Here is a 27,932-nt window from a genome sequence, read left to right as displayed (position 1 = left end):
GGGCCATTTCCAGCAGTTGACAAGAATGTGTGGGGAACAGCGGTGGGTGGGGGAATAAACATGGGGAAATAGTTTTACTTTGTGTAATGACCCATCCGCTCCCAGTCTCTATTCAAGCCTAAGTTAATTGTATCCAGTAGTGGCAGTAGCTGTAAGCAGCCAAAGTAATAGCTTAGGGCCCCAGTCAGTTCAAGGGGGCCCTGATTTCATGTTACCTTCACACATCTGTTTGGGGGGCAGGGATAGCTCAGTGGTTTGAGCACTGGCCTGCTAAACCCAGGGTTGTGAGTTCAATCCTTGAGGGGGCCATTTAGGGATCTGGGGCAAAAATTGGGGATTGGTCCTGCTTTGAGCAGGGGGTTGGACTAGATGACCTCCTGAGGTCCCTTCCGACCCTGAGAGTCGATGAATGTGGACTCTTGAACCCGTGTGTGGGCATGGGGGGCGTCTAGGGGGTGGGAACAATGCAGTCGGGTTTTTTGGGAGCGGGGAACGCTCCCGCAGGGGCCCCGGTGGGGTAGCACTGGCATCTGCGGCCCGCTGGGAGCCCGTGCTGAACTGGAGCCTGATTTCCCCCTTCTCCCTCCTGCCCTACGCTGGGCTGGGGCGCTGCTGCGGGCGGCCTCGCTCCCCCCCAGAGGTGGCTGCACGGCCCGGCCGGGTGAAGACCCCCCCCCCCGAACACGCCGGTCCCCCTGTCTCAGCCCCCGGGGCGATCTACCCGCACTCAACAGGGGCGGGGGGGGTGGGGCGAGCGCCCAGCCCCTAGTTCCGCGGGCTCCCCGGGCGGGGGGGGTGTGAATGGGTGACGTCACGAGGGAGCGCCGGAAGTGATGCTTTCGCCCTTGGCAACCTGAGAGCGCCGGAACCACGCGTGCTCCCTGGGGGCGGGGCGGCGAGAGTCCGAGCCGCTGAGGGGCCCGGCGGGAGCATGGCGGCCACCCGCCCCGGCAGCGCGCCCGTGCGCTTCAAATCCAAGTGAGCGGAGGGGACGGCGGGAGCCCCAGGGAGCAAAGGGGCCGCCAGAGGGGAGGGGGGAGCCCCAGGGAGAAAAGGGGCCGGCGGGGGAGGGGAGCTGAGATCCCTAGGGAGGAAGGGGGAGGGGGGGGGCTGAGATCCCTAGGGAGGAAGGGGGAGGGGGGGGGCTGAGATCCCTAGGGAGGAAGGGGGAGGGGGGGGCTGAGATCCCCAGGGAGGAAGGGGGAGGGGGGGGCTGAGAGCCCCAGAGAGGAAGGGGGAGGGGGGGGCTGAGATCCCCAGGGAGGAAGGGGGAGGGGGGGGCTGAGAGCCCCAGAGAGGAAGGGGGAGGGGGGGCTGAGATCCCTAGGGAGGAAGGGGGAGGGGGGGCTGAGATCCCCAGGGAGGAAGGGGGAGGCGGTGGCTGAGATCCCCAGGGAGGAAGGGGGAGGGGGGGCTGAGATCCCTAGGGAGGAAGGGGGAGGGGGGGCTGAGAGCCCCAGAGAGGAAGGGGGAGGGGGGGCTGAGATCCCTAGGGAGGAAGGGGGAGGCGGTGGCTGAGATCCCCAGGGAGGAAGGGGGAGGCGGTGGCTGAGATCCCCAGGGAGGAAGGGGGAGGGGGGGGCTGAGAGCCCCAGAGAGGAAAGGGGGGGGGCTGAGATCCCTAGGGAGGAAGGGGGGTGGCTGAGATCCCCAGGGAGGAAGGGGGAGGGGGTGGCTGAGATCCCTAGGGAGAAAAGGGGCCGGCGGGGGAGGGGAGCTGAGATCCCCAGGGAAGAAGGGGGAGGCGGTGGCTGAGAGCCCCAGAGAGGAAGGGGGAGGGGGGGGCTGAGATCCCTAGGGAGGAAGGGAGGGGGCTGAGATCCCTAGGGAGGAAGGGAGGGGGCTGAGAGCCCCAGGGAGAAAAGGGGCCGGCAGGGGAGGGGGTGGCTGAGATCCCCAGGGAGGAAGGGGAGGGGGTGGCTGAGATCCCCAGGGAGGAAGGGGGAGGGGGTGGCTGAGATCCCTAGGGAGGAAGGGGGAGGGGGTGGCTGAGATCCCTAGGGAGAAAAGGGGCCGGCGGGGGAGGGGAGCTGAGATCCCCAGGGAGGAAGGGGGAGGGGGTGGCTGAGATCCCTAGGGAGAAAAGGGGCTGGTGGGGGAGGGGGAGCTGAGATCCCCAGGGAGCAAAGGAGCCTGGACGGGAGCTGAGAGCCCCAGGGAGGAAGACAGGGGTCCCAGGGAGCAAAAAGGGCCTGTGGGGTCCCTTGTGTCTCAGAGATCCGAAAGCCTTTTGGGGGTGGTGTGGGGGAGCCATTCTCCGTCTGTGCTGCCGCCAATGGGGAGGGGCACGTTCGTGCCATCACCGTGGGGGTGCCATGGTGGGAGCCCTGGTGTTGCTGTGGCGGGAAGGGGTGCTGTGGCACAGGGGTGTCCGCCAGGAAGGCGGCTGGGAGGGTGCCAGGCCAGTGGCTGTCTCTGTGCTGTTGTGCAGATGGGGCAAGCCTGGGATTCTGTCACACAGACGTAATATCGAGTTTGTCAGATACCATTTGTTTTCCCCTCACCAGGCTATGACCCACAATTGTCTCATGGCTCTTCTCCCTTCCTTCCAAAGTGCCGCCACTTAGTAATTGTTATTTAATAACACCCACAGAACACGTTGGGAGTGAGGGTTCTACCTCTGGCATATTGGTCTCATCTCCTTAAGAGAAAGCTGGTAGATTTAATATAGAATGATTCTGTACTGTAGAGAACTGTCAGATTTGTCAAACCCACTTTAGTCAGGATCTTATCCTCTGTTACATTCTATAGGTTTTTAACAGTGCTTATTATCTTCACTGCTAGGGAGCAGATTTTGTGCACAGGCTACTGTTTTACAGCAGTACAACATTCTGATTCTGCTACATTAGAATCAGAGTTTTTGTTCCAGATCACCTAAACGTAACATGATGCACATTGAATCACTGGTGGTTACAGTGCTGTCTCGGTGGCGCATGTTTGCTGTGTCAGCCTCTGATGCTTTTAGTGCAATAACGCAGCTCTATTAGAAACTGTGAACTTTCACTAGTCCCTGTACAAAACAATAAAATTCTGGGAAATCCAGCATAGTTTGTTGTTGGACTCGCTTGTCTTCACAAACTTGAAGCAGGAATTCATAAAGGAAAAGATGTTACAGGAATAGACTTGAGCAGTTACACAGAAGTATTTTACTGTAATTTATGTTGCTGGTACATGACTCAGATAATCCATTTCTTTCTATACATAGCACATGTTGGTCTTTTTTTATTTTCTGATATTTATTTAGCTACAATTTTTCTAGCAGGTTTAATTCTGGTAAGACGTATACATATAGTGTTCCTGCATATGAATAATCACTTCAAAGTGCTTTTAATGAAAATGGTGTAAACAAATCAGTCTATTTTAACTGTTCCTCTATTTCTGTTTCTTTTTATCCTTTCAGCTATGCTGTGTCTAGGAAAATTGAGCCTTTCTACAAAGGAGGGAAAGTTCAGGTAATGCCAAACCCCAAATTCTTTTACTGAAATCTTGGGGGAGGAAAGTAAACAATGATACATATATCAACTCTCTTTTTGGTGCCATAAACTTTTTTGTTTTTTTTTCTAGATCAGCCGAGATGGAAAACATGTGTTTTGCCCCTGTGGGACAAAACTAAATATAATGGACATTGCAACAGGAGCACTTGTTCATAGCATCGAACAGGTGAGATGATGCAAAATCAAACTAACTTAAGTTTTCTAGATTAACTTTTATCTACTAACGTGATGTATTTAATTCAGTATTTTCAAATGACTTTCAAAGGGTGTTTTACCTTTATTACTGGGGCATTCATCTAAAGGCATTGAGAAGAAAGTTTGAGTATTGAAGAATGAGAAATGTATCTAAATCCAGACAGATACATTATTTATTTGCTATGTTCCTGACTACAATGAGATTTGAAAACATTTTCAAAGTTTAGTTCTTGCTAGGAAGTGGCTAATACAGTTTCATGTCTCAGTATAAAAGAGGGCCTTTTTCAGTGGTGCAAAGAAGCAGTTCTGAGTTTCCATGAACAAGCACTGTCTGAAGATGGAATGAAAGGAAATGTTTTTTTTTCCCAGTACTTTTGTACACACAGGTTTTTCTTCTTGAATGGACCACTTTCCTACCCATCCAAGTGGGGTCTGTGCAGTCATGGTCCACTATATAAATCCCCGGTACACCTTGAAAACTGCGTGCAGTTCCGATCACTCCATCTCAAAAAAGATATATTGGAATTGGAAAAGGTGCAGAGAAGGACAACAAAAATGATCATGGGGATGGAACAGCTTCCGTATGAGGAGAGATGAAAAAGACTGGGACTTTTCAGCTTAGAAAAGAGACGACTAAGGGTGGGATATGATAGAGGTCCATAAAATCACGACTGTATGAAGTGAATAAGGAAGTGTTATTTACTCCTGCACATAACACAAGAACCGGGGGTTACTGGGTAAAATTAATAGGCCAGCAGGTTTAAAACAAACAAAAGAGAGTACTTCTTCATGGAACTCACAGTCAACCTGTGGAACTCGTTGTCAGGGGATGCAGTGAAGGCCAAAAGTATAACTGAGTTAAAAAAGAATTAGATCAGCTCATGGAGGATAGTTCCCTCAATGGCTGTTAGCCAAGATGGTCAAGGATGCAACCACATGCTCCAGGTGTCCTTAAACCTCCCACTGGCAGAAGCTGGGACTGGACGACAGGATAGATCACTCAAAACTGTCCTGTTCTGTTCATTCCCTCTGATGCGCTGGCACTGGCCGCTCTGAGGCCAGGACACTGGGCTAGACGCACCATTGGTCTGACCCAGCATGGTGGTTCTTATGTACTTGTTATTTATCATGGGAAATTAGATTTAGTCTCAAATTCCAGACCCCGGTAGTGAGATGTGCTTGCGGACATGCATCCTGGTGGGCTGAAGCAATATAGTTAGCATGGGAGCCTTCTGGTCAGAGTAGGAAACTTGCCTGTGAACAGTCTCTCTGGAAATGATTCACCTTTGGATTGCCACTGAAATGAAGAGTCTGCACTTGACAGTGACATGAGCTAAATGAAAGCTAGAAGCAGCTTCCTGGGAATCTCACTCACACACTTCACCCTGTTTCTGTCCCTGTGCCCCACCTCAGCAGGTTGGAACTCTCAGTCCGGGAAAGAAGTGTAGCATTGTGGGAACCAGGATTTCTTAGCCTGGTACAATGTACCCAGTCCTGTTAGTCTTACTTGTTCATGGGTATTCTGCAGTTTCCTCGGCAGGAGATTCTGTGATGAAGCGCACACTCAGTGAGCGCAAGAAGCAATGTAGCATGAGTAGGCAATGTAAAACCTGTAAAGAGAATAGGGCAACATGGCATTTAAAAATATTGCACAGATGATTTAACTGCCTCTTTCTTCCATTTATAGGATGATCAGGAGGACATTACATCATTTGTTCTTAGCCCTGATGATGAGGTATATGACAAGTTACACTTGGTTCCTTATTTTCCATTCCACTTTAATAGGTCCCGTAAATAATCATGTCAGCAACGCTCGCAAAGGGCGATGGTCCAAATGGGGTCTGTTTGGACTCTCCCATCTTTAATTTCTGACAGGATTTTCTAATACATTTTGTGCAGTCTGAATTGCTACTTCCAACAAACTTGCATCCTGTATAAATTAAAGGGAATTATTATTTAATAATTATGTTACAATAGTGCCCAGAGGTCACAATCTGGATTGAAACTTTATTGTGACAAGCTCCGAGCAAACACATATAGGGAAATGGTCCCTGTCTCAAAAATCTTATAATCTAAGAAGACAAAAAACATAGAGGGAAAGGGATACAATCAAATATATTCAATTTGTGCATGTGCATAGATTGTACTGGCTGCTATTTTAATTTACTCTATGAGCTAACTCTAGACCCATTCTTGCAAATATGCGTGTGCTTAAGCGTTTGCAGGATTGGAGCCTATGGTATTAATTTTGATGGAATATTATGACCTAAAGAGCCAAAGATGTTAATGTGACCCAGTCACTGTCCAACACTGAACAGTTTTAAACAAAGTTTGGGGTTTCGTAAACAGAGACATCAGTCTGCTTAGTACACTGGCAAACACTGCTTGTTTGTTTGTTTGTTTTTTAACCTTTTACTAAAGATGCAGAAAAGAAAGAAAAACCGCAAAAGCATGTAAAATGTTAAGGCTTTCTTTCTAACAACTTCCACATTTTAAAGGTGGTAACAACTGTCCTTTTTGGGGAAAAGAGAAGGTAGTTGAAATGGACTGGAGCTATTGTAGTTGCTGTTTGTTCCCTAGAAGACAAAACAAGGCAAACACAAGAGGGAAGAGAAAAGAATAGTAGAGAGAGAAAATGCAGCCTCTGTCTCTGGTGTTGACTTTCACTTGCAGCCTCACTGCTGGAGAAACATAGGCATGGCACATGGTCTCATCGGCCACTCCCAAGACCTGGCAAACTTGTACCAGCATCAGGCTGTTTAGGGCATTGCTTTTAACTTACAGCAATGTTGCAAAATGTATAGTCTTGCCTGGCTAATCCAGATGCTTGTCAGACAGAAGACAAAAAGAAAGAAGTAAGAAAAAGGAGAAGGAAGGTGGGAAAGAAAAAGAACACACAGTGGGGAGGAAGGTGACAGCAAGAACCAAAACTCTGGGATCCCAACAAGATTTAGCCAGAGCCAGCAGAGATGATGTCATCTGGGTCCTTCTCTCTGGCCTGGCCTGGCCTGGTCAGGTCAGGACATCTCTCAGGATCAGGATGACAAAGGCCCAACGGTGTCATGGTGGATCCCAGGGTCCCAGAAGATGGTGGGAGCAGCAGCCATGCTGGTGTAGCTAGCTTCTTCTGTTTCGCCTCTCTCCCAGCCAGCAACTGTTGTTAGCTTGACTTTTATTTTCCCCAAAAGTCTTTTCTTTTGAGGACCCCAAAGGGAGCGATTGGTGGAATAGTCCATTCCCTCATTCTTTTATTTGGCCTAATTTCTGACACACCAATTTTGATCTGTCAATTTCTGGTTCCTTCTCTAGTTTATCAGGCATAATTTTAACACAGTCATTGAGTTATATGAATAGGCCTTTTTGTTTGTCCTAATTGGTTCTGTATCCCTTTTGCATCTTTTCCCCATCACCATTTATTGTTCTAGGTTATTGTGATATTTTATGAACTTATTCACATCTCACAATTACAGTAAATTTGTAGGCCCAATTATTACAACAGGCCTTTATTAGCTGTTTGTTATTATCTGTAGTGCCTGCTTCTGAAAGACTAGCAGTTACTTCTAAACTTACAATTCCCACCCCCCTATATATATATATTAAGTATCTGTTTGTTGCACTACAGCATTGCGTTTCTGTCCGGTGCATTGTGATGTACTTACATTTTTATGTTATTTATAAGGCTTCCAGGCTTTTGCTATAAAAAAAAGAAAATGCTGGTAAATATATTAGTTTCAGAATTAGCTTCTTTTGGTAACTGAAATTTCCTAGCTGTTGTCTGTCTCTAGGTTTTCTAAATTGCGCTGTGAACATAACGCAGAATGTGAATGTACTGGCTAACTTAATCTCTGTATTTTTATCTTTTTCCTGCTGTGTGTTTCTGTTAGATTCTTGTGACGGGAAGCCGGGCGTTGCTGTTAAAGCAGTGGGAATGGCGAGAGAACAAGTGTAGACGTACATGGAAAGCAATGCACACAGCACCAGTGGCTGCCATGGTCTTTGACCCCACTTCCACTTTGCTGGCCACAGGTACAGTCTGACTTCAGTGTCGCATGATGTGGGAGTCTGTTTTTGTGATGAAATGGTCTTAACTTCTGTGATGTTAGACAGTGACAGTGTTTGAATGGGAGCCTCTCAAGGCTTTCCTGTTATTGCAATAAGAAGGTTGTTTTTATGTAAAAATATATTATTAATTGAAAATTCTACAAATTGTCACATGCACCGAGAGAGAAGCTTGTCTAGTGGTCTGAGCACAGATCTGGAAAGCTCTGAAACTCGCTCGTGGGACAGGGAGTGGGTGCGGCGGGGTTGGGCAAGTCCTTTTTAACTTTTCTGTGTCTCAGGGTCCTCATCTCTGAGTAAGGACAGTAACAGTACCTGTCTATTGTGAGGACCAGTGAGTAGATACTTACAAAGCCCTCTGAAAATGCAAAGTGCTATAATCTGTGCAACCTCCCTGGTAGCTGTTTTGACTAACTGTTCTCTCTCTCTCTCTCATTTTGCCTCTTCTGCTTTTGTAATCTGTGAAACTGATACAACTGCTAGCGTCCCAGCCCTGCTGTTTTACCCATTTCTGTTGTTAATTCCTTCATGTCCTTTCTTCTTGTAGGTGGCTGTGACAGTACCATTAAAATCTGGGATGTAGTCAAACAGTACTGCACGCATAACCTGAAAGGATCTTCGGGGGTTGTACAGTAAGGAGAAAATCTTCTTAGCCTCCCTTTTCCATTAGGGAAACTAGCAGAGACAGTTTTCCACCCAGATGTTCTGTCTGAAATAAGGAGCAGCAGCTTGGGGATCTGGGTTTGTGACCCCAATTCTGTTAGCAGATCTTGCTGTACAATTGCAATCACTGCCAATCCTTTTGGCCCCATCCCCGTCTGATCATTAGTATTATCCTGAGATGACTGAGTAAGAAGAGCATTCTGGGTAAGGGGAATGCAAATGACTTGTACTGAGCGGGTCCAAAACTTGTTTTCAGTTTCCGATTTTTGATCTGCTAACGGAGGGACCAGGGCTACAACTGGCTGTTGCTTTGGCAGGAAAAGATAGGGAGGGAGATGATATGGTTAAGGAATTCTGTGAACTCAAGTTGAGACACCCACAATTGACAATTTATGGACTCTTTAGAGCATTTCCGAGGGCAAAGACCTATGGTAAATTTTTCCAGTGGGCAGACTGGATAAACGAGATTCCACAAAGGAGGGCAGTAATTTAACTCCAGTTTAGGTAATGTGAATGGTCTGTTATAGATGCTAGACATTTATGTTATTGCCGTATCAGAGACGATGCTGGTTGATTTGTGCCTGCATTGTGTTAATCTCTCTCTCCCTCCCTCGCTAGCATCGTCGAGTTCCATCCCGATATCTCCCGCTTGCAGCTCTTCTCCTCCTCAATAGACTATAAAATCCAGATCTGGGACCTGAAATCCAGCAAGTGTATTGCCTCTCTCGACGGCCACTACAGTGCTGTCACCTCTCTGGCTTTTGCTGCAGATAAGGACACACTCATCAGGTAGACTTGTTATGAGCTTATCAGATCTCCATTTAGATTCCCCCTCCCTAAGAAACATATGGCATTCTCTTGCTGCCCGTGGGGTTTGCTATCGAGGGAAGGAAGGGGTGACAGTACAGCACATTGAGGCTCAGGTGGGGCTCCGAGAGAGAGAGGTTGAGGGTCTGGGTTTCACCTAATCATGCTCTGTGCCTCAGTGTCCCCATATGTAAATTGGAGTTAATACTGAACTGCCTCACAGGGTTGTGTGTGGCTTTGTTCATCCCGCACCTGACTTAGAGAGGGGTTGACTAGCCATAGCTCCACGTCTGACTTTGCTTTGACAGTCTTGGCTGGAAGGTGCTGATAGTGAATTTTTCTTTACAACCTTTATTGCAGCTCTGGTCGTGATAAAATCTGTATGGTATGGGACTTGAAAACAAGAGAAGCCAAGAGGACTGTCCCTATATATGAGGTGAGATTACTTCCCCAGTGGTATTTGACTTCTAGTCAGGAGAAAAGGGACCTGCTCATGATTCCAAGTGGTTACTCAGGCTGTTAAATTAGACTTACCTTTTACTGCACCTCATTGTTTGTCGCAGAGCGTGGAGGCTGCAGTTTTGTTACCCGAGGATGGAGATTTCTCACACTTGGGTGTGAAGAAACGAGGGCTTCACTTTCTCACAGCTGGCAGCAAAGGTGAGTGAGCCCTTTGGAATTTCTTGTCTTGTCGCTGCCAGACTCCGGGGTGTAAGAAGGAGTAAATTACACTCTGTGGCCAGCCATTGTCAGGGCTCGGCATTCTTCCCATTGTCTTGTATCTGTTGAAAGCCAGGTCCAGTTCAGTGAACCTGTTCTGGCCCTCTTGGGATATTTAAGGCAGCACTTTCTCTCCCTCCCCGTTTCTGCTAAGCTTTTACAGTCCCAGATACCACGGTGATGAGTGGGGGATGAACGCCTGCTCAGATTTCATAGTCTAGATTTAATTTAGAAAACACCTTCTGTTTTAGGCATCATGTTTACATGAGAAAATTGCACTGGTTTAAATGAAATCGAGTTTTAAACCAGTGCAAACCCCTCTGTGGACACTTCAGTTTGAGTGGCTTATTTTGGTTTATCTTAAACCTGTTCCTAATCAATTTTAGCTAACCTGAGATAAGTCTGGCTTAGACCAAAGTCAGAGTGTCCAGGCAGCCTTTCACGGAACTAAATCAGTTTAAAAATCACACAGTTACTTAAACCAGCACAGCTGTCTCCTGTAGACAAGGCTGGAGTTTGAACGGACACACCTCGGAGGACTTTTCTGAGTATACTGTGCAGGTATTGTAATGCCACTTACAGGCAGTGTACATCCCATGCATTAGGGGTTCTGCACATCTGGGATGCGGCCACAGCTGCCTGCATGTACACCCAGCCCGTGCCGTACCAACGTGTGGACGCCAAGGAGAAAGAAGAGGGCAGTGCACACAGTCTGACACAGTGCATGCTGGTGCCGGGGAAAAATGAGATCGCAACTGTGACTGCAGAGCATAATATCATCTTCTACGATGCCCAGACACTTCAGCTCAGGAAGCAGGTACCATGTACCAAACCTCAGTGCCTCTTCTCTTCCCCCACCATGCCTTGGGACAACTCCATGTTCAATGACAACATTTTGTCTAATGGTTCCATCTTCCCCAGCTGTTGCTACATATAAAACGATGGGGTCTAAATTAGCTGTTACCACTCAAGAAAGAGATCTTGAAGTCATTGTGGATAGTTCTCCGAAAACATCCACTCAATGTGCAGCGGCAGTCAAAAAAGCGAACAGAATGTTGGGAATAAGAAAGGGATAGATAATAAGACAGAAAATATCATATTGCCTCTATATAAATTCATGCTACGCCCACATCTTGAATACTGCGTTCAGATGCAGTCACCCCATCTCAAAAAAGATATATTGGAACTGGAAAAGGTTCAGAAAAGGGCAACAAAAATGATTAGGGGTATGGAACAGCTTCTGTATGAGGAGAGATTAATAATACTGGGACTTTTCAGCTTGGAAAAGAGATGACTAAGGGGAGATATGATAGAGGTCTGTAAAATCATGACTGGTGTAGAGAAAGTAAATAAGGAAATGTTATTTACTCCTTCTCCTAACGCAAGAACTAAGGGGCACCAAATGAAATTAATAGGCAGCAGATTTAAAACAAACAAAAGGAAGTATTTTTTCACACAACGCACAGTCAACCTGTGGAACTCCTTGCCAGAGGATGTTGTGAAGGCCAAGACTATAACAGGGTTCAAAAAAGAACTAGATACGTTCATGGAGTATAGGTCAACCAATGGCTATTAGGCAGGATGGGCAGGGATGGTGTCCCTAGCCTCTGTTTGCCAGAAGCTGAGAATGGGCGATGGGATGGATCACTTGATGATTACCTGTTCTATTCATTCCCTCTGAGACACCCAGCACTGGTCACTGTCGGAAGACAGGATACTGGGCTAGATGAACCTTTGGTCTGACCCAGTGTGGCCGTTCTTATGTTCTTACCCTTTTCTCCTTGGTACTCAGATCTATTTCCAATGCGCAGAGCACAGGTTCATTGATAAGGTTTCTTTGGGAGAGCTTTGCATTGTACTGATTTGGGGCCCATGCAGTATGAACCAAAGACCTGGCATCAGGAGTTATAGGTTGTTCTTTGCAGGGATTTCTTCTTAAACAAATGAAACAGAGATGAAAGGGCAGTGAGGGACAGACCATCGAGGAATGTGCCACATCCTTAAATGTCTATGTATTTAAATGGAGGCTGTGCTGTGTCAGATTGTTTTTAAGCATGGCATCAAATGAAAAACCCCCAGGCATGCACATGAATGCAGTGCTGCCAGCCACCATAGCTGTCATTTGGGTCTTCTCTCGCCAGCTCATTCCTTGTCTGTTAAGCTGTCTCTTGTTTCGTTGCCCTCAGTTTGCAGGTTACAACGAGGAGGTTCTGGATGTGCGGTTCCTTGGCCCTGCTGACTCTCACATTGTTGTGGCTACCAACAGCCCTCAGCTGAAAGTGTTTGAGCTGGCAACGTCGCACTGCCAGATCCTGTATGGCCACACAGGTATGCAGGGACCTAGAGACTTATCAGCTCTGCAATGGGCAGGGAGGAACTGTGTGAGTCGCCCCTGGCTCAGGCTTCTCTCCTCCCAAGACTCATCTGTGTGAAGGCTGCAGTGCCCTCTAGTTCTCCAGAGCAGGGTGGAGGCATCCGCTCTGCAGGCGGTGTGTGTGGAAGCTCCCATGCTTTCCCTGTTTTGCATAAAAAGAAGCCTTTATTCTCCAGGGCTGTTGGTTTAGCATCTTTCGCCAGCACTGAAATCTTCTTAAATTCTAGATAGCGTGTGTGGGGGCGAAGACCGACTCTGAGTGGTAGTGACTGCAAGCGTCTAATCAAATCACACCAGGTCCTCAAAATTAGCCAAGTACTTACTAGCAAACAGCAGAGCCCACAGTGTAGGTGTGTTTTTAAGTCCCACAGAGCTTCCCCTCACCCCTACTGGGTGGTGGACTCTGCATTATTTCATGCATTTATGTTGTCTAAATACAATATTTTGTTGCTGCCCCTCATGCGTGGGAGGTGCTCCCTGTAACCATCCACAAAACTCATTATCCTTCAAAACCCTTCTTAAAACTCCCCTTTTTTTTCATAGCCATCACAGCAATGTGGCAGTGGTTAGCCCAGTGGTGCTGAGACCACTGCTGAGTATGCTGACCAGTATTCCCATTGTTTCCTTGCGCTGCCCCATCTGTCTGCCTCTATCTGTTATCTCTTGTTTTATATTTGGCCCTGCTCTGAAGAACTGCGAATTAATCTTTTTATTCTGTTTGAAATAGACCTACGACAATAGGGTTCTGGCCCACAACTAGGGCTCCTAGGCGCTACAAATAATTAACAGTAATTGCTGCCGTCTTTCCTTTCAGAAACAGTTCTTGCCCTGGATGTCTTCAGAAAGGGGTTGATGTTTTCTAGCTGTGCTAAGGTAATATAATATTTCCTTCCCTGGATGCTTAGGATGGCCCATTGCTTACAGTGATCTTTATTGTTGTGGGCAGTTTTCTGCTCATTGTCCTTGATTTTGGAAAGGGCTTTTGTCCTTTCCATGATGGAAACTTCTGTCCACCTCTCCTTTGAAATAGGATTTATAAAGAGCTTGGATATCTATCTCCTTATTCCTATCGTTTTTTTAATATTGTCCTTAGAAAAATATGGGTTGGTTTTAGTATACTGTCCCAGCAGGAAATCCCAGTTGTTTGATCTTCCTGGGATCTTCAGTATTTGTGCTGCTGTTAGTAAGCGTTTCTCTCCAGCATGTGAGCTCAGAGCTATTCATTGCTGCAAAAGTGGCTGGGAGCAGTGTGTAGCATAGATGATCAGAGGTAAGGAGGCAAGGGGCAGGCTGTCTCAACATGCTCAGAAATGAAGTAACTAACGTAAATTTTAGCTTACCATTAAAATTAACTTCAATTTGTCTCGTTTAGTTTGCAGAAACGGAGATTTAGGTTGGATTAGGATAGTTTTCTAACTCTGAGAATAGCTGAGCACTGGAAAAGGATAATAGGGAGGTTGTGGAATCCCCTTCAAAGATTTTTAAACACAGGAGAGTGAATTTAAGTAATCTCTTAAGTCCTACATTTCTATGGCTCTATGAATATTGCTTGGACTGTAAGCTGGAGTCCCTCATTATGGTTGTCTGGTTGTGCCCTGAGGTGGTGGTGATGAAATGACTGCAGACAGATCTTTTTTTATTATTTTTTTTTTAATACCAAGCACGCTGGCTATTAATACTACTCTGTTCACTTGTCAGAGTAACTGTTTTCCTCCTTTCCTGTTTCAGGACAGAAGCCTCCGGGTTTGGCGGATGGGTAAAGCCGGCGAGGTGGTCTGCATGGCCGAAGGATTAGGTCACGCCCATGGAGTGGGTGCTCTCTCTTGCTCAAGGTAACGGAGGCATCGTTCTTCCTACATGTGGTCTGTGTTCACAATGAAGAAACCACAGCCTGTGTAAACTAAGGCTGCTGCCTCTGCAGTGGCCCAGGCCAGTCAGGGTGAAGGTGTTGACTTGTAACGTGATAAGATTGGAAGAGAGGCTTTTTTGGTCCACCCTGTTGCCCCACCAACCCCAGCTCTTATGTTTGCTCTTCTCCTCTTTGTCCACCTTGCTCAAGTTTGTCTAGAAGAACAAAAAGCTGCAAGAGCCTTTGTCTGTCTAGCTCCTGGATTACGTTATGGTCAATTAGAGGGGTAAGGGTTTGGGACAGAGGAGAAATACTGAGATAAGAGAACTTGCTGGGAAATCTTGCTTGTTTATAAACTTGTTTCCTTTCTTCACATTTGTGTCTTTTTGCAGCCCAATTTCTGTATTCAAAAGGTGCAATTCAGTAAGTGAGATTTGGCCCAGAGGAGTAATGATGCCTGTGGCGAATAGCTGAACTGCGGGGGACTGTTGTAAGGGTTGAAATGAAATGAAATAAAATGAAGCTTTGGAAAACATTAAAACACTGAGCTGTTTGAAATCCCAGCTGAGTGCATAGGATGGCGCTAGAGAAAGAAAAGCCATTTTCTCTGTGCAGGTGAAGCAATTGTTTTGCTTTATTGCATTTGACATTTTTCCTTTTCCTATTTCCCCCCTTGCCCCCCCCAACTCCCGCTTCCAGAATGAAAGAGAGCTTTGTAGTCACCACCAGCCAAGACTGTACGATCAAAGTCTGGAATCTCCCAGAGTCCCTCACTGCCAAAGCAAAAGCAGGCTTGGTCTCCAGCCCTGAAATCCTTCATGCCCACGTGACGGAGAGGGGTCATGACAAGGTAAAAGCTCAGCGGACTTGAGAAGGTTCTTTTTCTGTGAAAGCTCAGCGAGGCAGTTCTTGTGTTCTGTGCTTTGAGTGCCTTTGGCCGCAAGGTTCAGTACTTCGTAAAACATATGTTTATGGATTCCAGGCAGTAACGTGACTGATGAAATAACTTCCACTGACATCAGACAAGGAAAATCAGTGATTTATTTGTAAAGTGGAGGCTAGGGAAATCCCCCCGAAGCCATTTGTTCCTTTCACTAAAAAAAAAATTTCCCAAAGTGGTTTGAGCATTGGCCTGCTAAACCCAGGGTTGTGAGTTCAATCCTTGAGGGGGCCATTTAGGGATCTGGGGCAAAAATTGGGGATTGTGCCTGCTTTGAGCAGGGTGTTGGACTAGATGACCTCCTAAGGTCCCTTCCAAACCTGATAGTCTATGTATTTTTCTCCCCTCTTTGTCTGTGGCTTTCATTCAGATGTTTTAGTTCTCCTCTAGGAATCTCAGATCAGGACAAGAAACATGTGTGTCTGAGACTGATGGAGTTAGTGGGACTTGGCTTGGGGGCACCAACATATAAACATAGAACAGCTGCACAAAAGGAAAGATTTCGTGTGCTGGGGAGATCACATCATGGAAAAATGTTGTATTTAGTTTCTAGTTGAGCTGTAACAGATCTTCTCAGGTGTGTTAGCTGTAAAACAGGTAAAGTCCCAGGAACAATGAATCTTGAGGTCTCAGAATTTGTATCTCTCTCACTCCTCTGTTCTCAGCCCTGGGCTAACCAGGTGTTTGGTTAGTGCTGGCAAAAGAATTTCACTGCTTTGTTCCTTCTGTGTGACTTTGTCTAGGATATAAATAGTGTGGCGGTTTCTCCAAATGACAAACTGATTGCCACTGGCTCACAGGACAGGATGGCCAAGCTGTGGTCCTGTCCTGATTGCTCTCTGATGGGCATCTTCTCAGGACACACGCGTGGGATCTGGTGCGTGCAGTTTTCTCCTGTGGATCAAGTCTTGGCCACCTCCTCAGCAGATGGCACTGTGAAGCTGTGGGGTATTCATGACTTCAGCTGTCTGAAGGTAATGAAAATTCATACTCCTGGGTCGTCTAGACAAACACTGAATGTGGCAGAGATTCATCAGGGCTGCTCCAGACAGACATGGCTTGGCCAGACTAGCAGAAGTGTAATATCACTCCCATGATGAGGGAAAAGCTGTTCAGGCCTGGGTTTGTTCTCCAGGCCATCAAGATCTGAGGCCTGCACAGGCAGCAAGCCCCTTAGCAGTACTCTTGAGTAACCTGCTTCCTTCCCTGGCCAACCCAGGAGCAGTGCAGGCTGGATTGATGTGACGCAGCCAGGACCTTGGAGGAAATGGGCATAGAACAGAGTAACTTGACTCTTGGTCTTCAATGGAGAAACATCTCTCGAGTCCGTCAGTCTGTCTCATTATTAGAAGGAGGGGGATGACGCTACATTGCACTCATCTTATTGCATGCTCCTACTTTTAGATAACTTAGCAGTCCGAGTGCTGTGATCCCATGTGGCTCTTCCCCAGTGGTGTGATCTCCCATCTTAATGTTTGCTTGACACAATAAGAAGGTGAATCAACTTTTCAGCAGCTGCCTGATCCAGTTAATGTAAATGTCTCACTGATGACACCATGTGGGATTTATCCTTGGATTGCATGTTCAAGCAGTTACACTAAGCGTCTATAAAGTAGTACTGGGATGCGTCTTTTCTTCCGTCATATCTCTCCCACCCTGCAGCAAAACACAGGTTCCGGGGATATGGTCTGCCTGCTTGGAACTTCTTTATCTAGAATCTGGGTACAGATTTTGTTCTTGTGAAAGAAGAGCGCCATTCCAAACTGCCTCCTAGCCCCAAACAGTGAGGCAAGGTTTGCCCTGTGACCTGGCTGTCTAATCTTCTGTTTGTTTTCCACCCCAGACTTTTGAAGGTCATGACGCCTCTGTGCTGAAGATAGTTTTCGTGAGCCATGGGACACAGCTGCTTAGTAGGTATGACCTTTCTCTGGGAGCCTAAGGGAAGCTAGGCCAGTGCAGCGAACTGGCAAACAGAGGCTTGAGCAGGAGGTTGAGTTGTTGATTTGATGATCCCCTTTCCCGAGGAGAGAGGTGTGCTTGGCAGGTGGGATTCTGACGAGAGAGGGAACCACATTCAGCTCTGGAGGAAGCAGGTGAAGCTCCCATTGAGGTCAGTGGGAGTTGGGCCTGCTTACACTGACACTGGGATTTGGTTCTTAAACCAGCAGCCAGAAGAGTCAGCACCAGCCACCTTGACTGTAGCCCTTTCCCAGAAGTGAACTGTAAGTTCACCTTGCTGACGAGAAAATGCTGGATTTCTGCTCAGCTTTCCTGAAGTGCTAGTTCTTCCCCTATTTGTCCTCCAGTCTAGCACCCGTGCTGCTGTGTTCCCATAATCTCCGCTGAACTATCTGGGACATGAGATATATCCAATATGAGGGCAGCTCTGGAGGGGCATTTCATCTATTGTAGCTGGCATGAGCAGCAGAGGAAGGGTTAATCAGCCAAAGGGAAACGAATGCAGAACCCTCAAGGAAAGGATTTTCTGCCTTTACTGGTTATAAACAGAAATAAAACCTGAATGAATGATCTTTGCACTGTCCAAGCAGAGAAATGGAAAAAAACAATGAACTACATACACAGCAAGACGTAAATTGGGGTTTAAAGCTCTTAGTTCAGAGAAGAAGAATGGTTCAGTGGCTAAAGTGCTAGCCTGGGTCTTGGGAGACACTGGTTCATTTCCCATATCTGCTACCAACTTCCTGTCCCTGGCAAGTCACTTACTCTCTCTGCTCCTCAGTTCCCTGTCTGTACAATGGGGATAACAGCACTGCCCTGCCTCCCGGGGTGCAGGGGGAGGTTACATACATTCGGATTCTGAGTGCCTCAGATACTGCCATGATCGGTCGGGGCTATGTGAATAGCCAGGATAGAAAGAATACCCTAAGGGGATGTTCATAGCATCATTTGGTTTAGTTTGAAATGATTTTTAACCTGACACAGTCCCTTGATGGTTTGAGAGTGTCATTTTTACCAAGCCCTCACTTCTGACAGGATGCAGTAGAGCAAGAATAAGACTGTCCAGTGCCGATTTAAGTCCAGGGGTTTACGTTTGGTTTCTCTTTCTCCTTTCCAAAAGCGGTTCCGATGGGCTCTTGAAACTTTGGACAATTAAAACAAATGAGTGTGTGAAAACGTTAGACGCTCACGAAGATAAAGTGTGGGGTCTCCACTGTAACAAACAGGATGACCTGGTCGTGACAGCATCCAGCGATTCCTGTGTCATCCTGTGGAAGGTATCGTACATGGTCCTCCTTCAATTTGCTTTAAGAAAAGAATTGAGGGAGTGTGGTCTAGTGGTCAGAATCCAGGACTGGGAGCCAGGCTGCCTGAGTTCTGCTTTCCTCATCCTCCCCATCTGTAAAATGGGAATAGGCAGATACTGATTTCGGCCGAGGCTCCAGATCAGCACTGGCTACTTCTCTCTAAAAGCAGGGACAGGAAATGGCCCTGAGCAGCCTGCAAGCAACGAGAGGCATAATGGGAGCACAAGTGATGGCTTGGAAGGGGCCGAGTCCATGGTGCTATAAATAATTTGGGGAGCAGCTAGATTCAGCATTTGACACCCCACATAAAGATCTTGCTAAAGAGGATAAAGAGGAAATCAAACTCTGTTTAAGCAAGACTGACAGCGGCTGTGTTGTGATCTGTTAAAGGATGTCACTGAAATTGAGCTGGAAGAGGAGCAAGCTAAGCAAGAGGAGCAGATTATGAAGTGAGTAACCCTGAGCAATACGAGGGATAGTATATTGTCTCTTTTATCATGTGCCATCCCCATGAAACTGCACTTAAAGCCTTCCCATTCCTTCTTATTCATAAAGCAAAGCCATTGTTTATCTGGCTGTCTGCCCCATAATCTCTCTTAGTCTCTTCATCCGCTGCTGTAGGTTATCTTGGCTTCCCATAAAGTCTTTATATAATAACTATTAACTTGGAAGTCAGTGAACTTCAGGGTTCTGTACTGCTGAGATAAGCCAAGTCAGACCATTGAAACTTACTCATCATTCATTTTCTCCTGTGTCAGCCAGCACAGAATAGCTCAGGAAACCTTTTAACATAATGCCAGGATAATTATCGACACAATGATGACACTGAGGTTTTCACTGGGAAGCCTACTTTTATTAACTTCTTGGCATTAAATCTCTACGCATTGTTACCATTGAATTTGCTGCATTTTGTATAACATTTTGTTCTCTCAAGCAAATGAACCTCTGACAACCTCTTCTTCCTGATTGCATTACAGAGATCAAGAGCTTTCCAACCTGCTCCATGAGAAGAAATACCTGAAAGCTTTAGGGCTGGCAATCTCTTTGGATCGGCCACACACGGTGCTGACAGTGATCAAGGGTAGGTATCCACTGTCAGTCAAGGTTCTTTCTGGTGTCTTCCAAATCATCCCCTTCTGTCAAGTAAAAGAGACAGAAACCCAGAGTCCAGGAGCCTCCCACTTCTATTTTCCCCTTTTCTTGTCATCTCTGTTTTCTGATTTGAAATTACCAATGCCCCACTGCATTGTGCCCAACAGTAAGTGTTTCCTCTGATCTCACAGCACAAGCACATCTCAGGAAAGGTCAGAGCATGACCGATGTTAAACACAGCACTGAACAGACCTCAATGGCTCCTGTAAGCATCATGCACAGTGACTGATTGTCCAGGAGCAGTGGGCCTTGAATTAGCAGACAGGGCAGCTTTCATCCCTAAAGCCAACAGCCTGAAACCAGAATCTTTATTGAGCTTAATTGTTACTTTGCAGTATTCGTCTGCATTTTAAACGAGCACCTAGCTCATGGCAGTTCTCCACAAGCAGCTCTTCACAGCGCTGAGGGTCAGGTTGCTGATTTGGTTTTCCTGGAGATCAAATTCAGGTTTAGAGTTTGGCAGAGAAACTAGGCCTAGCTTTCATGTTTTTTCATTGATGATGAGGAATTGGGCTGATCCAGGGTACTGACATAGTACAGTATCCTAAACGTTCTCTGAGCGTACGCAAAAAATGGTTAAAAGAACACAGGAGATCTGGGGCAGAGGCAGAGATAGCATCCAATTTTCTAGAGCAGCATTCAATTGCCTTAACCATGTGATCATGTAATTAAAGACTGTATCATAATGCGTCCGCACGAGGGGCCAGAATTAAGGTTTCACGGGCAATACTGGTATTTCCTAACTTTGGAGCGTTTGAATTTGCAACCTTCATAATCTTATTTTGTGTGTAGGTAAGTTCCTAGGCGCACACCTGTTTTCACAACAGCACACCTTAGGATATAGTGTTGCACACTCATTAAATATCCCAAATTGTTGGAAACTTCCTGCTTCCAAAGCTTGGCTTCTTATTTTAAATCTTTTTATTTTCTAGAAATTAATCTTATCATTATTTCCTGTCTCTTCACTTTCCCCTTTAGTTATCCTTAAGGAAACCAATGGGAAAGAGAACTTAGAAAAGAACATCCTTAGACTGCGGAAGGATCAGAAAGGTTGGTTGAGCTATTGTTCATGTGACTAAAAGAGTATTTAGATTAGAAGCCTGTTTTCTGTACTGAAACTAGGACTAGAATCTCCCTTATCTTCACTCTTCACCACTGACCTCCCACCCTCACCAAGCGCAGCTGCTGCTATCAGTAAGGGTGCCAGTGGTGACGTAGGCCTGAGCCTGCTCCAGGCTGGTCTGTGGCCACAGACCGCAGCCATGCAATGATCCTTTGCACATTGGTAGCATTTTCCATCTGGGTGTGTCAAAGCATCACAACGCCCCTAGGAGGCAGCTATGTTCTGTTAGCCCTGTTTTACAGATGGGGAAATGGCGGCACGTAGGAGAATAAGTAACTTGCCCAAGTTGGGTCAGGAGCAGAGTTAGGAATTTAGAACCCGGAGACTTGCATCCCTGTCACCGTCTCTGTTCACAAGGCCACTTCCATATGTTACTGATTAGTTGTTCTCAGTCAACCTGTGTCACGGTCAATCCAGTGAGGGACTTGATATACAGTTACTACTGGCCCCCAAGCTTGTCACTCGGTCATGCCAGGTCAGCCGGGTATGAAAAGAACAGATCCCTCCTGAACTGGCATCTCTTGTGGGGTGATGTTGCCCTTGAGCTGGTGCGTGTGAACTGCTTTTCTGGCTTTTCTCTGTAGAGTCAGTGTTGAAGTTTTTGGTGACCTGGAACACAAACTCTCGAAACTGCCACGAGGCTCAGGCTGTCCTTGAAATCCTCCTAAAGCATGAAGCGCCGGATTGTCTCCTGCAGTATGAGGGGATTAAAACTGCTGTGGAATCCCTTCTGCCTTACACCGGTGAGTGACAGAAGAGCCCGCATCTCGGCTCCATTAAAACAGTGGCACAGTTGTCTCCGTGGCTCACCCATCCAGAGGTGCTCCCGTGGCAACTCCCCCTGCACCAGCACGCGGCGCCTGATCCCAGCCGTGCCTAGAGCCAGGTGTCTGAGCTGTGCCTTGGGCACAGAGCGTGTAGACAACAGCACACGCAGTATTGCCAGCTGTATTGGGCCGTGCTCTGCGGAATGCACTATTGCTTCCTGGCATCTTATTACCAGCACTGAAGCACAATTTTTCAAAGCCTGTGAAGATGATACACACTTGGCAGCCTCTCCTTTCCCCCTTAGCCTCAGTCAGGGCAGAAAAGAGAATTCTCCCTGATTTTCCTTGTACTTAACCCTTTCTGTTTAGCAATAATTTTTCTTTCCTCTTTGCAGAGCGCCATTTCCAGAGACTAGGCCGCTTAGTACAAGCCTCCATGTTCATCGATTTCATGTGGCAAAATATGAGACTAGCAGATGTGTGAAAGTGGGAAGAGGACATGAGTCTGGGACCATTTATACGCTGCTTGCCGTATACTGAGGGGAATGACTGGCGAGCCAAGGGCACGCACACTGACTGAAGTGCCGGATGCTAACATTAGTTGGCTCTCCCAGCCCATGTTGCAGTTTGAGTATTTTTATAATAAATATTTCAAGTTCGATTTTATAAATGAGCGAGTCCAGTCTCGACTTGCTGTCTCCTCAGTACCGTAGATAAGGAGGGGAGAGGCTGCCTGCCCGAGTCGGACTCCTGCTGTGTCTGTTCTAGAGCAAAGATCCTCTTATTGTTAGCACTGCGCTCTGTTGGGAGACCATCCCAACCCCCCAATTTCTGTCTTTGCACCAGCCTGTATCTCTGCTCCTGCTCCTCCTCTGTATTGAGCTCCAGTGAAATATCCCTCGCTTGTGGTGAGCTTGCTAAGACTTCAGCTCACTTCTGGCTGTGTAGGTTGGGTGTTGGTGCATACAGCCCTTTCTTTAGGGTAACCTGGGGCATGGAGGGGGTGGGCATTACCGGCTTTCCATTCTACCTGAGAAAAAGACAGACAAATGCAAGCAATGTTTCCTGAGAAAAAGACAGACAAATGCAAGCAATGATTCAGTAGACGTGCGTTACTGATGCTGTTTGAAGGGTCATAGGAGCACACAGGAAACGGGTAAAGTCCTAAATCTCATTGTTACTGAGCTGCTTGCTAATCTACATCTGCGCAATTGCAGCCCGGCACATCTGCACCTCTGTGCACTCTGGCACCCTAAACAAAGTTTGCACATCGCTGTGTTTGTTTTATCTTTGTTGCATGGACATTAACAGCAGAATACCAGGATGAAAAGGAGTGGGATCTTACTGAATGCAGACTTCACCTGGGTTTGCTATTTCCAGCACTTCAGCAATTGCTTCAGTACCAACAACTGTTTTGTCTTCATTCTGAGCTCGATAAACTTTGGTGCCAGTATTGATTGCCATTTTAAATAGCACAGAACGTTGTAATACTGTGCACTCGGTACCTGCCATCGGAGGATAGAGAGGTGCTTTTAGTGACTGTTAATTAAGCCTTGTACCATCTGAAGTAGGGCAGTGTGACAGCTTGACAAGCTGCTAAACTGAGGGTCAGAGGTGAAGGTGACTCGCCCAAGGCTACGTAGAAAATCAGTTGGAAATTATCTGAATCTCCTGCTCTCTAACCCACTCCATGTCGTTGTGCTGATCAGTTTTACTGTGCCAAGAACTTTTTTGTGTGAATGTGTTTTCAAGCACTCATTTCAGGGTCTGAATAGGTTTGAAAATCCTCTCTACAGAAACCTGATTGTGGGGGAAGTCTGCTGATTACTGCCAAATTCCAGCAGAAAATTATCAATGATTTTTCATTGTATATTAAGGCCAACTCAAGAGGCCTGAGTTCCCTCCCCAGCTCTGACACTTAGCGTCTTTGGGCCTCTGTTTCCTCAGTCTGTAAAACGGGGATAATGACATTCAGCCAGCCTGTTTCAAGTGTTTTGAGAACTTTGGGGTCAAAGTGCTGCATGCAGTCTGGATATGCAGCGCAAATGGGATAAATACGGCAGAAATCAAATGGGAACTCTTGCGTTAAAACTCTCCCTCTTCTGTGACTGTCCTGTCTAAGGCCTTGCCTACACTACGAAATGAGGTCGAATTTATAGAAGTCGGTTTTGTAGAAAGCGTTTTTATATAGTCGATTGTGTGTGTCCCCACACAAATGCTCTAAGCGCATGTAGTCGGCGGAGTATGTCCCCAGTACCGAGGCAACCATGGACTTCCGGAGCATTGCACTGTCTGTAGCTATCCCACAGTTCCCGCAGTTTCTACTGCCCATTGGAATTCTGGGTAGAAATCCCAGTGCCTGATGGTGCTAAAACATTGTCGCGGGTGGTTCTGGGTACATATCGTCAGGCCCCCCTTCCCTCCCTCCGTGAAAGCAAGGGCCTTTTTTCTTGAGTTATCTGTGCAGACGCCATACCACGGCAAGCATGGAGCCCGCTCAGCTAACCATCACCGTATGTCTCCTGGCTGCTGGCAGACATGGTACTGCATTGCTACACAGCAACAGTTTATTGCCTTTTGGCAGCAGTCAGTGCAGTATGACTGGTAGCCGTCGTCGACGTAGTCCAGGGTGCTCTTTTAACCGACCTCAGTGAGGTCGGGGCACCTGGGCAAACATGGGAGTGACTCAGCCAGGTCATTTCCCTTTTAAGTTTAGTCTCATGGCGATTCAGTCCTACCGGCAGTGCAGCCAGCAGAAGACAATGGCCAGCAGTCATACTGCACCGTCTTCTGCCGAGCACCCAGGAGATGATGACGGCTAGCGGTCGTACTGCACAGTCTGCTGCCAGCAAGATGTATAAAGATAGATGAAGTGGATCAAAACAAGAAATAGACCAGATTTGTTTTGTATTCATTTTCTTCTCCCTCCCTCCATGAAATCAACGGCCTGCTAAACCCAGTTTTGAGTTCTATCCTTGAAAGGGCCATTCTGTTTCTCGCAAAGCCGCCCCCTTTGTTGATTTTAATTCCCTGTAAGCCAACCCTGTAAACCATGTTGTCAGTTGCCCCTCCCTCCGCCAGAGCAATGGCAAACAATCGTTTCGTGCCCTTTTCCTTGGATTGCCCGAGCAGGAGCAGATGCCGTAGCATGGCAAGCATGGAGCCCGTTCAGCTCACCGCAGCAGTTATGACCATTGTAAACACCTCGCGCGTTATCGTGCGGTGTATGCAGAACCAGCACCTGAAAAACCAGGCGAGGAGGCAACGGCAGCGCGGTGATCAGGACATGAACACACTTTTCTTTAAAACCGCGTTCCCCCACGATTTGGAGATCATGGTGTTAATGGGGCCGGCTAATGCCATGGAAAAATGGTGTGCTGTGTGCTCTCCCCAAGCTCGTCCTCCTCATCTGCAAAATCGTCAGCCATGACGGAGAGTATCCCATCCTCGGAGTCCATGGACAGGGGTGGGGTGGTGGTTGCGGCCCCCCCTAGAATTGCATGCAGCTCAGCGTAGAAGCGGCATGTCTGGGGCTCTGTCCCGGAGTGTCCGTTTGATTCTTTGGCTGGTACGCTTGTCTGAGCTCCTTAACTTTCACACGGCACTGTGTTGCGTCCCTGCTGTAGCCTCTGTCCCTCATGGCCTCTGAGATTTTTTTGAAATGTTTTGGCATTTCGTCTTTTGGAACGTAGTTCTGAAAGCACGGATTCCTCTCCCCATACAGCGATCAGATCCCGTTCGGTCCCTGCTGGAGCTCTTTTTCGATTCTGGGACTGTATCGTCACCTGCGCTGATGAGCTCGCCTGGCCAAACAGGAAATGAGATTGAAAAATTCCCGGGGCTTTTCCTGTATGCCTGGCCAGTGCATCCGAGTTCAGAGTGCTGTCCAGAGCAGTCACAATGGTGCACTGTGGGATAGCTCCCGGAGGCCAATACCTTCGAATTGGGTCCACACTAACCCTAATTCAAAACGGCGATGTCAATTTCAGCGCTAATCCCCTCCTTGGGGAAGAGTACAGAAATTGGTTTTAAGAGCCCTTTGTTTCGAAAAAATGGCTTCATTGTGTGGATGGGTGCAGGGTTAATTTGGATTTAATGCTGCTAAAGCCGACATAAGCTCATAGTGCAGACCAGGCCTAATTGTCCTGTCCAGAAATGGAATTGGGAACCAGGTTTAGCTAGTACTCCACCATCACCAGCTACCCCAGTGCAGCAACCAGCAGAAATGAGCATGTAACAACCAGAAGAACTGCAAGCCCATTTTTCCCTTGATCAAATACATTTCCATAAGAGCAGATCCCACAAACAGAGCTGTTGGCAGCTCACAACCACAAAACCTTTCCGTGGAGACTCTAATCTTTTACTTCACATCTTAAGCTCCAAATGACAACAGATGGAAAACATGCCTTTGGTGGCCCTGATTAATCCACTGGGGACTGGAGCCTTGTTAACTTGAAAGGGTCTGTTTGTGTCTGGTTTCAAAGGCTGCAATGCATCTGTAACTCTGGGAGATTGCTGGGTGCCTGATGGAACAGCTGCTTGGCTTAGGCTACTTGGCTTAGATTCTGCCCAGATCCTGGGGCTGGTTGCATGATCACAAAACTGAAAGAAAAGAGTCTCTGGGGTGGTAACTCCCTGAATAGGTATAATCTGTGCTGTTTACCGGGTAAAAGCATGCATGTGCCTAAAGCGGTTTGCTGAATCGGGGCCTTAAAACTTAGTTTGATACATGGCACTGGTCTTTCTCCAGTAACAAAGATGTTAGGGCTAATTACTGCAGTTCTCTTTAAGGCTACTTCTCCAATCGTTCACTCACCTTGTTGTACCAGCATGTTGGCTATATTGCTTTTAGCTGCTCTGATAGCTGGTGACGATGGGCGTATATAGAGAGGGAGGGATAATATTACACCTGAATGATCTTGCTCTTTTCAGTTTCTTACAGCCCTGCAATGTTGTTCTACCCTAGTTTGTTTGCATTTAATAAGCCCAGGGCTGTTTGAAAATGCAAATGACATTTTGAAAAGAGATCTACAGATCAAAAATCATTGGTAAAACGAGGAGCTGTTGGAGGAAAGCTCCCTGCCTCTACAGGAGTATTTTCATCAGAACCTTGGTCTTCAGAACTGTGCTGAGTGAACCAGTACTGCTGCTCACCGCTTATTGTATAGCTTTCTACATCTTTAAAGTGTTTTGCAAGATAATTAATTGGGAGGAAAGGCATGCCTGATGGGTCCTGGCTTCTGCAGAACACAGGCTCCAGATCCTGAAACTCTGCCATGAAACGCTGGACACCAGTTTCACCCTTGGAGACTTTACTCTCCACTTCTAACAGTTCCCAGGAGCAAATCAGCAGCAGAGTCTCCCTCAGGTACTTAGAATCTGCTGTATCTCTAGTACATCGATCTGCTGCTCTGGCAACGATCATAATACGAACTCGGTGCTCACCTGCAGGAGAAAACAACTGGGCTGAAAGGAGGCGAGTCCCCCGTTTAACCAGTGTCTCAGCTACTGCAAAGCGCTCATCACTAGCACTTAAATCTAAGCACCGTGTCATCTATAATGTAACCTGCCCCAAGAGGCCCTTTAGTCTGAGTTACTGTGCTTTAACCCCCATCTCTCCTTGTAAGTGCCCTCTGCTGGCCGCTGCCTGCCTCTGTTGCCCAGCTACAACTTCACGGCAGGCATGTGTTAGGCCAGAGTGTGTGGGCAAAGTATGGCCCGCGGGCCCGTCCTGCCCGGCCCTTGAGCTCCCGGCCGGGGAGCCTAGTCCCCGGCCCCTCCCTCGCTATCCCCCCTACCCCGCAGCCTCAGCGTACTGCGCCACCAACACGGGAGGGGGCTGCACTGTGGGGGCAGGGGAGAGCAGGGAGGGAGGCTCACCAGCAGCCACAGGGGAGCAGGCAGGCGGCGCGGGTGGCAGGAGCGCGGCGAACGCGGGCGGAGGACTCGGGAGGAGCAGGGGCGGCCACGCAGCCGGCCAGAGAGAAGCGGTGCTTTGAAGGGGAAACCGCCGCGTCTCTCTGGCTGCCCCTGCTCCTCCGCCCATGTTCACAGGGCCGCATTCTGAAAGGGGCTTTAGGGGGAGGGGGGGTTCCTGGGGGGCCTGTCAGGGGGCGGGGGGTGGATAGGGAGCAGGGCAGTCAGGGAGCAGGGGGGGTTGGATGGGGGTGAGGTCCCAGGGGGGCGGTTAAGGGCAGGGGGTCCCAGGAGGGGGTGATTAGGGGACAAGGAGTGGGACAACGTCCCCACCCCGTGTTACGGCCTGCCAGCCAGGGTCCTTTGCCTGTTTTAACGTAACCATGGCACATCCCAGTTTGTGCCCCTTCCGTTCTTTGGACGCCTCTGCAGATTTTGAGCTGAAATGGATCGCTGAGCAGAGACTCTCCGCACAGGGACTGGCTTAAACGCTGTTGGAATTCTGCAGGCAGCCGTGAGCCCTCTTCTCTCTCCAGATTACTGAAGCCTTTGGCTGTCGCTTACTGCTCTTTATTCAGAGGTTGGAGTAGCCGCTTGTCACGTAACA

General features: G+C 47.6%; 2 protein-coding genes across 2 annotated transcripts in view; one reads left to right on the top strand and one right to left on the bottom strand.

Annotated features, from left to right (window-relative positions):
- Nucleotides 1–27,932, bottom strand: part of RPS2 (ribosomal protein S2) — a 77,535-nt gene that overhangs the window by 12,365 nt on the left and 37,238 nt on the right. The window lies entirely within an intron of this gene.
- On the top strand, nt 866–22,079 carry TBL3 (transducin beta like 3). The gene is made up of 22 exons (XM_073361721.1): nt 866–978; nt 3,401–3,452; nt 3,565–3,660; nt 5,377–5,424; nt 7,574–7,715; nt 8,296–8,380; nt 9,030–9,200; nt 9,579–9,654; nt 9,782–9,878; nt 10,544–10,755; nt 12,125–12,266; nt 13,127–13,185; nt 14,041–14,144; nt 14,861–15,011; nt 15,845–16,075; nt 16,945–17,015; nt 18,181–18,337; nt 18,758–18,816; nt 19,345–19,448; nt 20,498–20,569; nt 21,227–21,385; nt 21,805–22,079. The coding sequence occupies exons 1-22, from the start codon at nt 932–934 to the stop codon at nt 21,891–21,893; spliced, it is 2,424 nt and encodes an 807-aa protein (XP_073217822.1). The 5' UTR covers nt 866–931; the 3' UTR covers nt 21,894–22,079.

This window comes from Lepidochelys kempii, chromosome 10 (genome assembly GCF_965140265.1).
Source record: "Lepidochelys kempii isolate rLepKem1 chromosome 10, rLepKem1.hap2, whole genome shotgun sequence".
Taxonomy (NCBI): Eukaryota; Metazoa; Chordata; order Testudines; family Cheloniidae; genus Lepidochelys; species Lepidochelys kempii.
Note: the sequence above shows the minus strand (reverse complement) of the source record. Positions and strands in the feature narration are given on the sequence as shown.

Coding starts and splice junctions, on each gene's coding strand:
- TBL3 (XM_073361721.1), top strand. CDS start 932: ATGGCGGCCACCCGCCCCGGCAGCGCGCCCGTGCGCTTCAAATCCAA. Junction 9,201..9,578: donor GATAAGGACACACTCATCAG/GTAGACTTGTTA, acceptor CCTTTATTGCAG/CTCTGGTCGTGATAAAATCT. Junction 21,386..21,804: donor ATCCCTTCTGCCTTACACCG/GTGAGTGACAGA, acceptor TCCTCTTTGCAG/AGCGCCATTTCCAGAGACTA.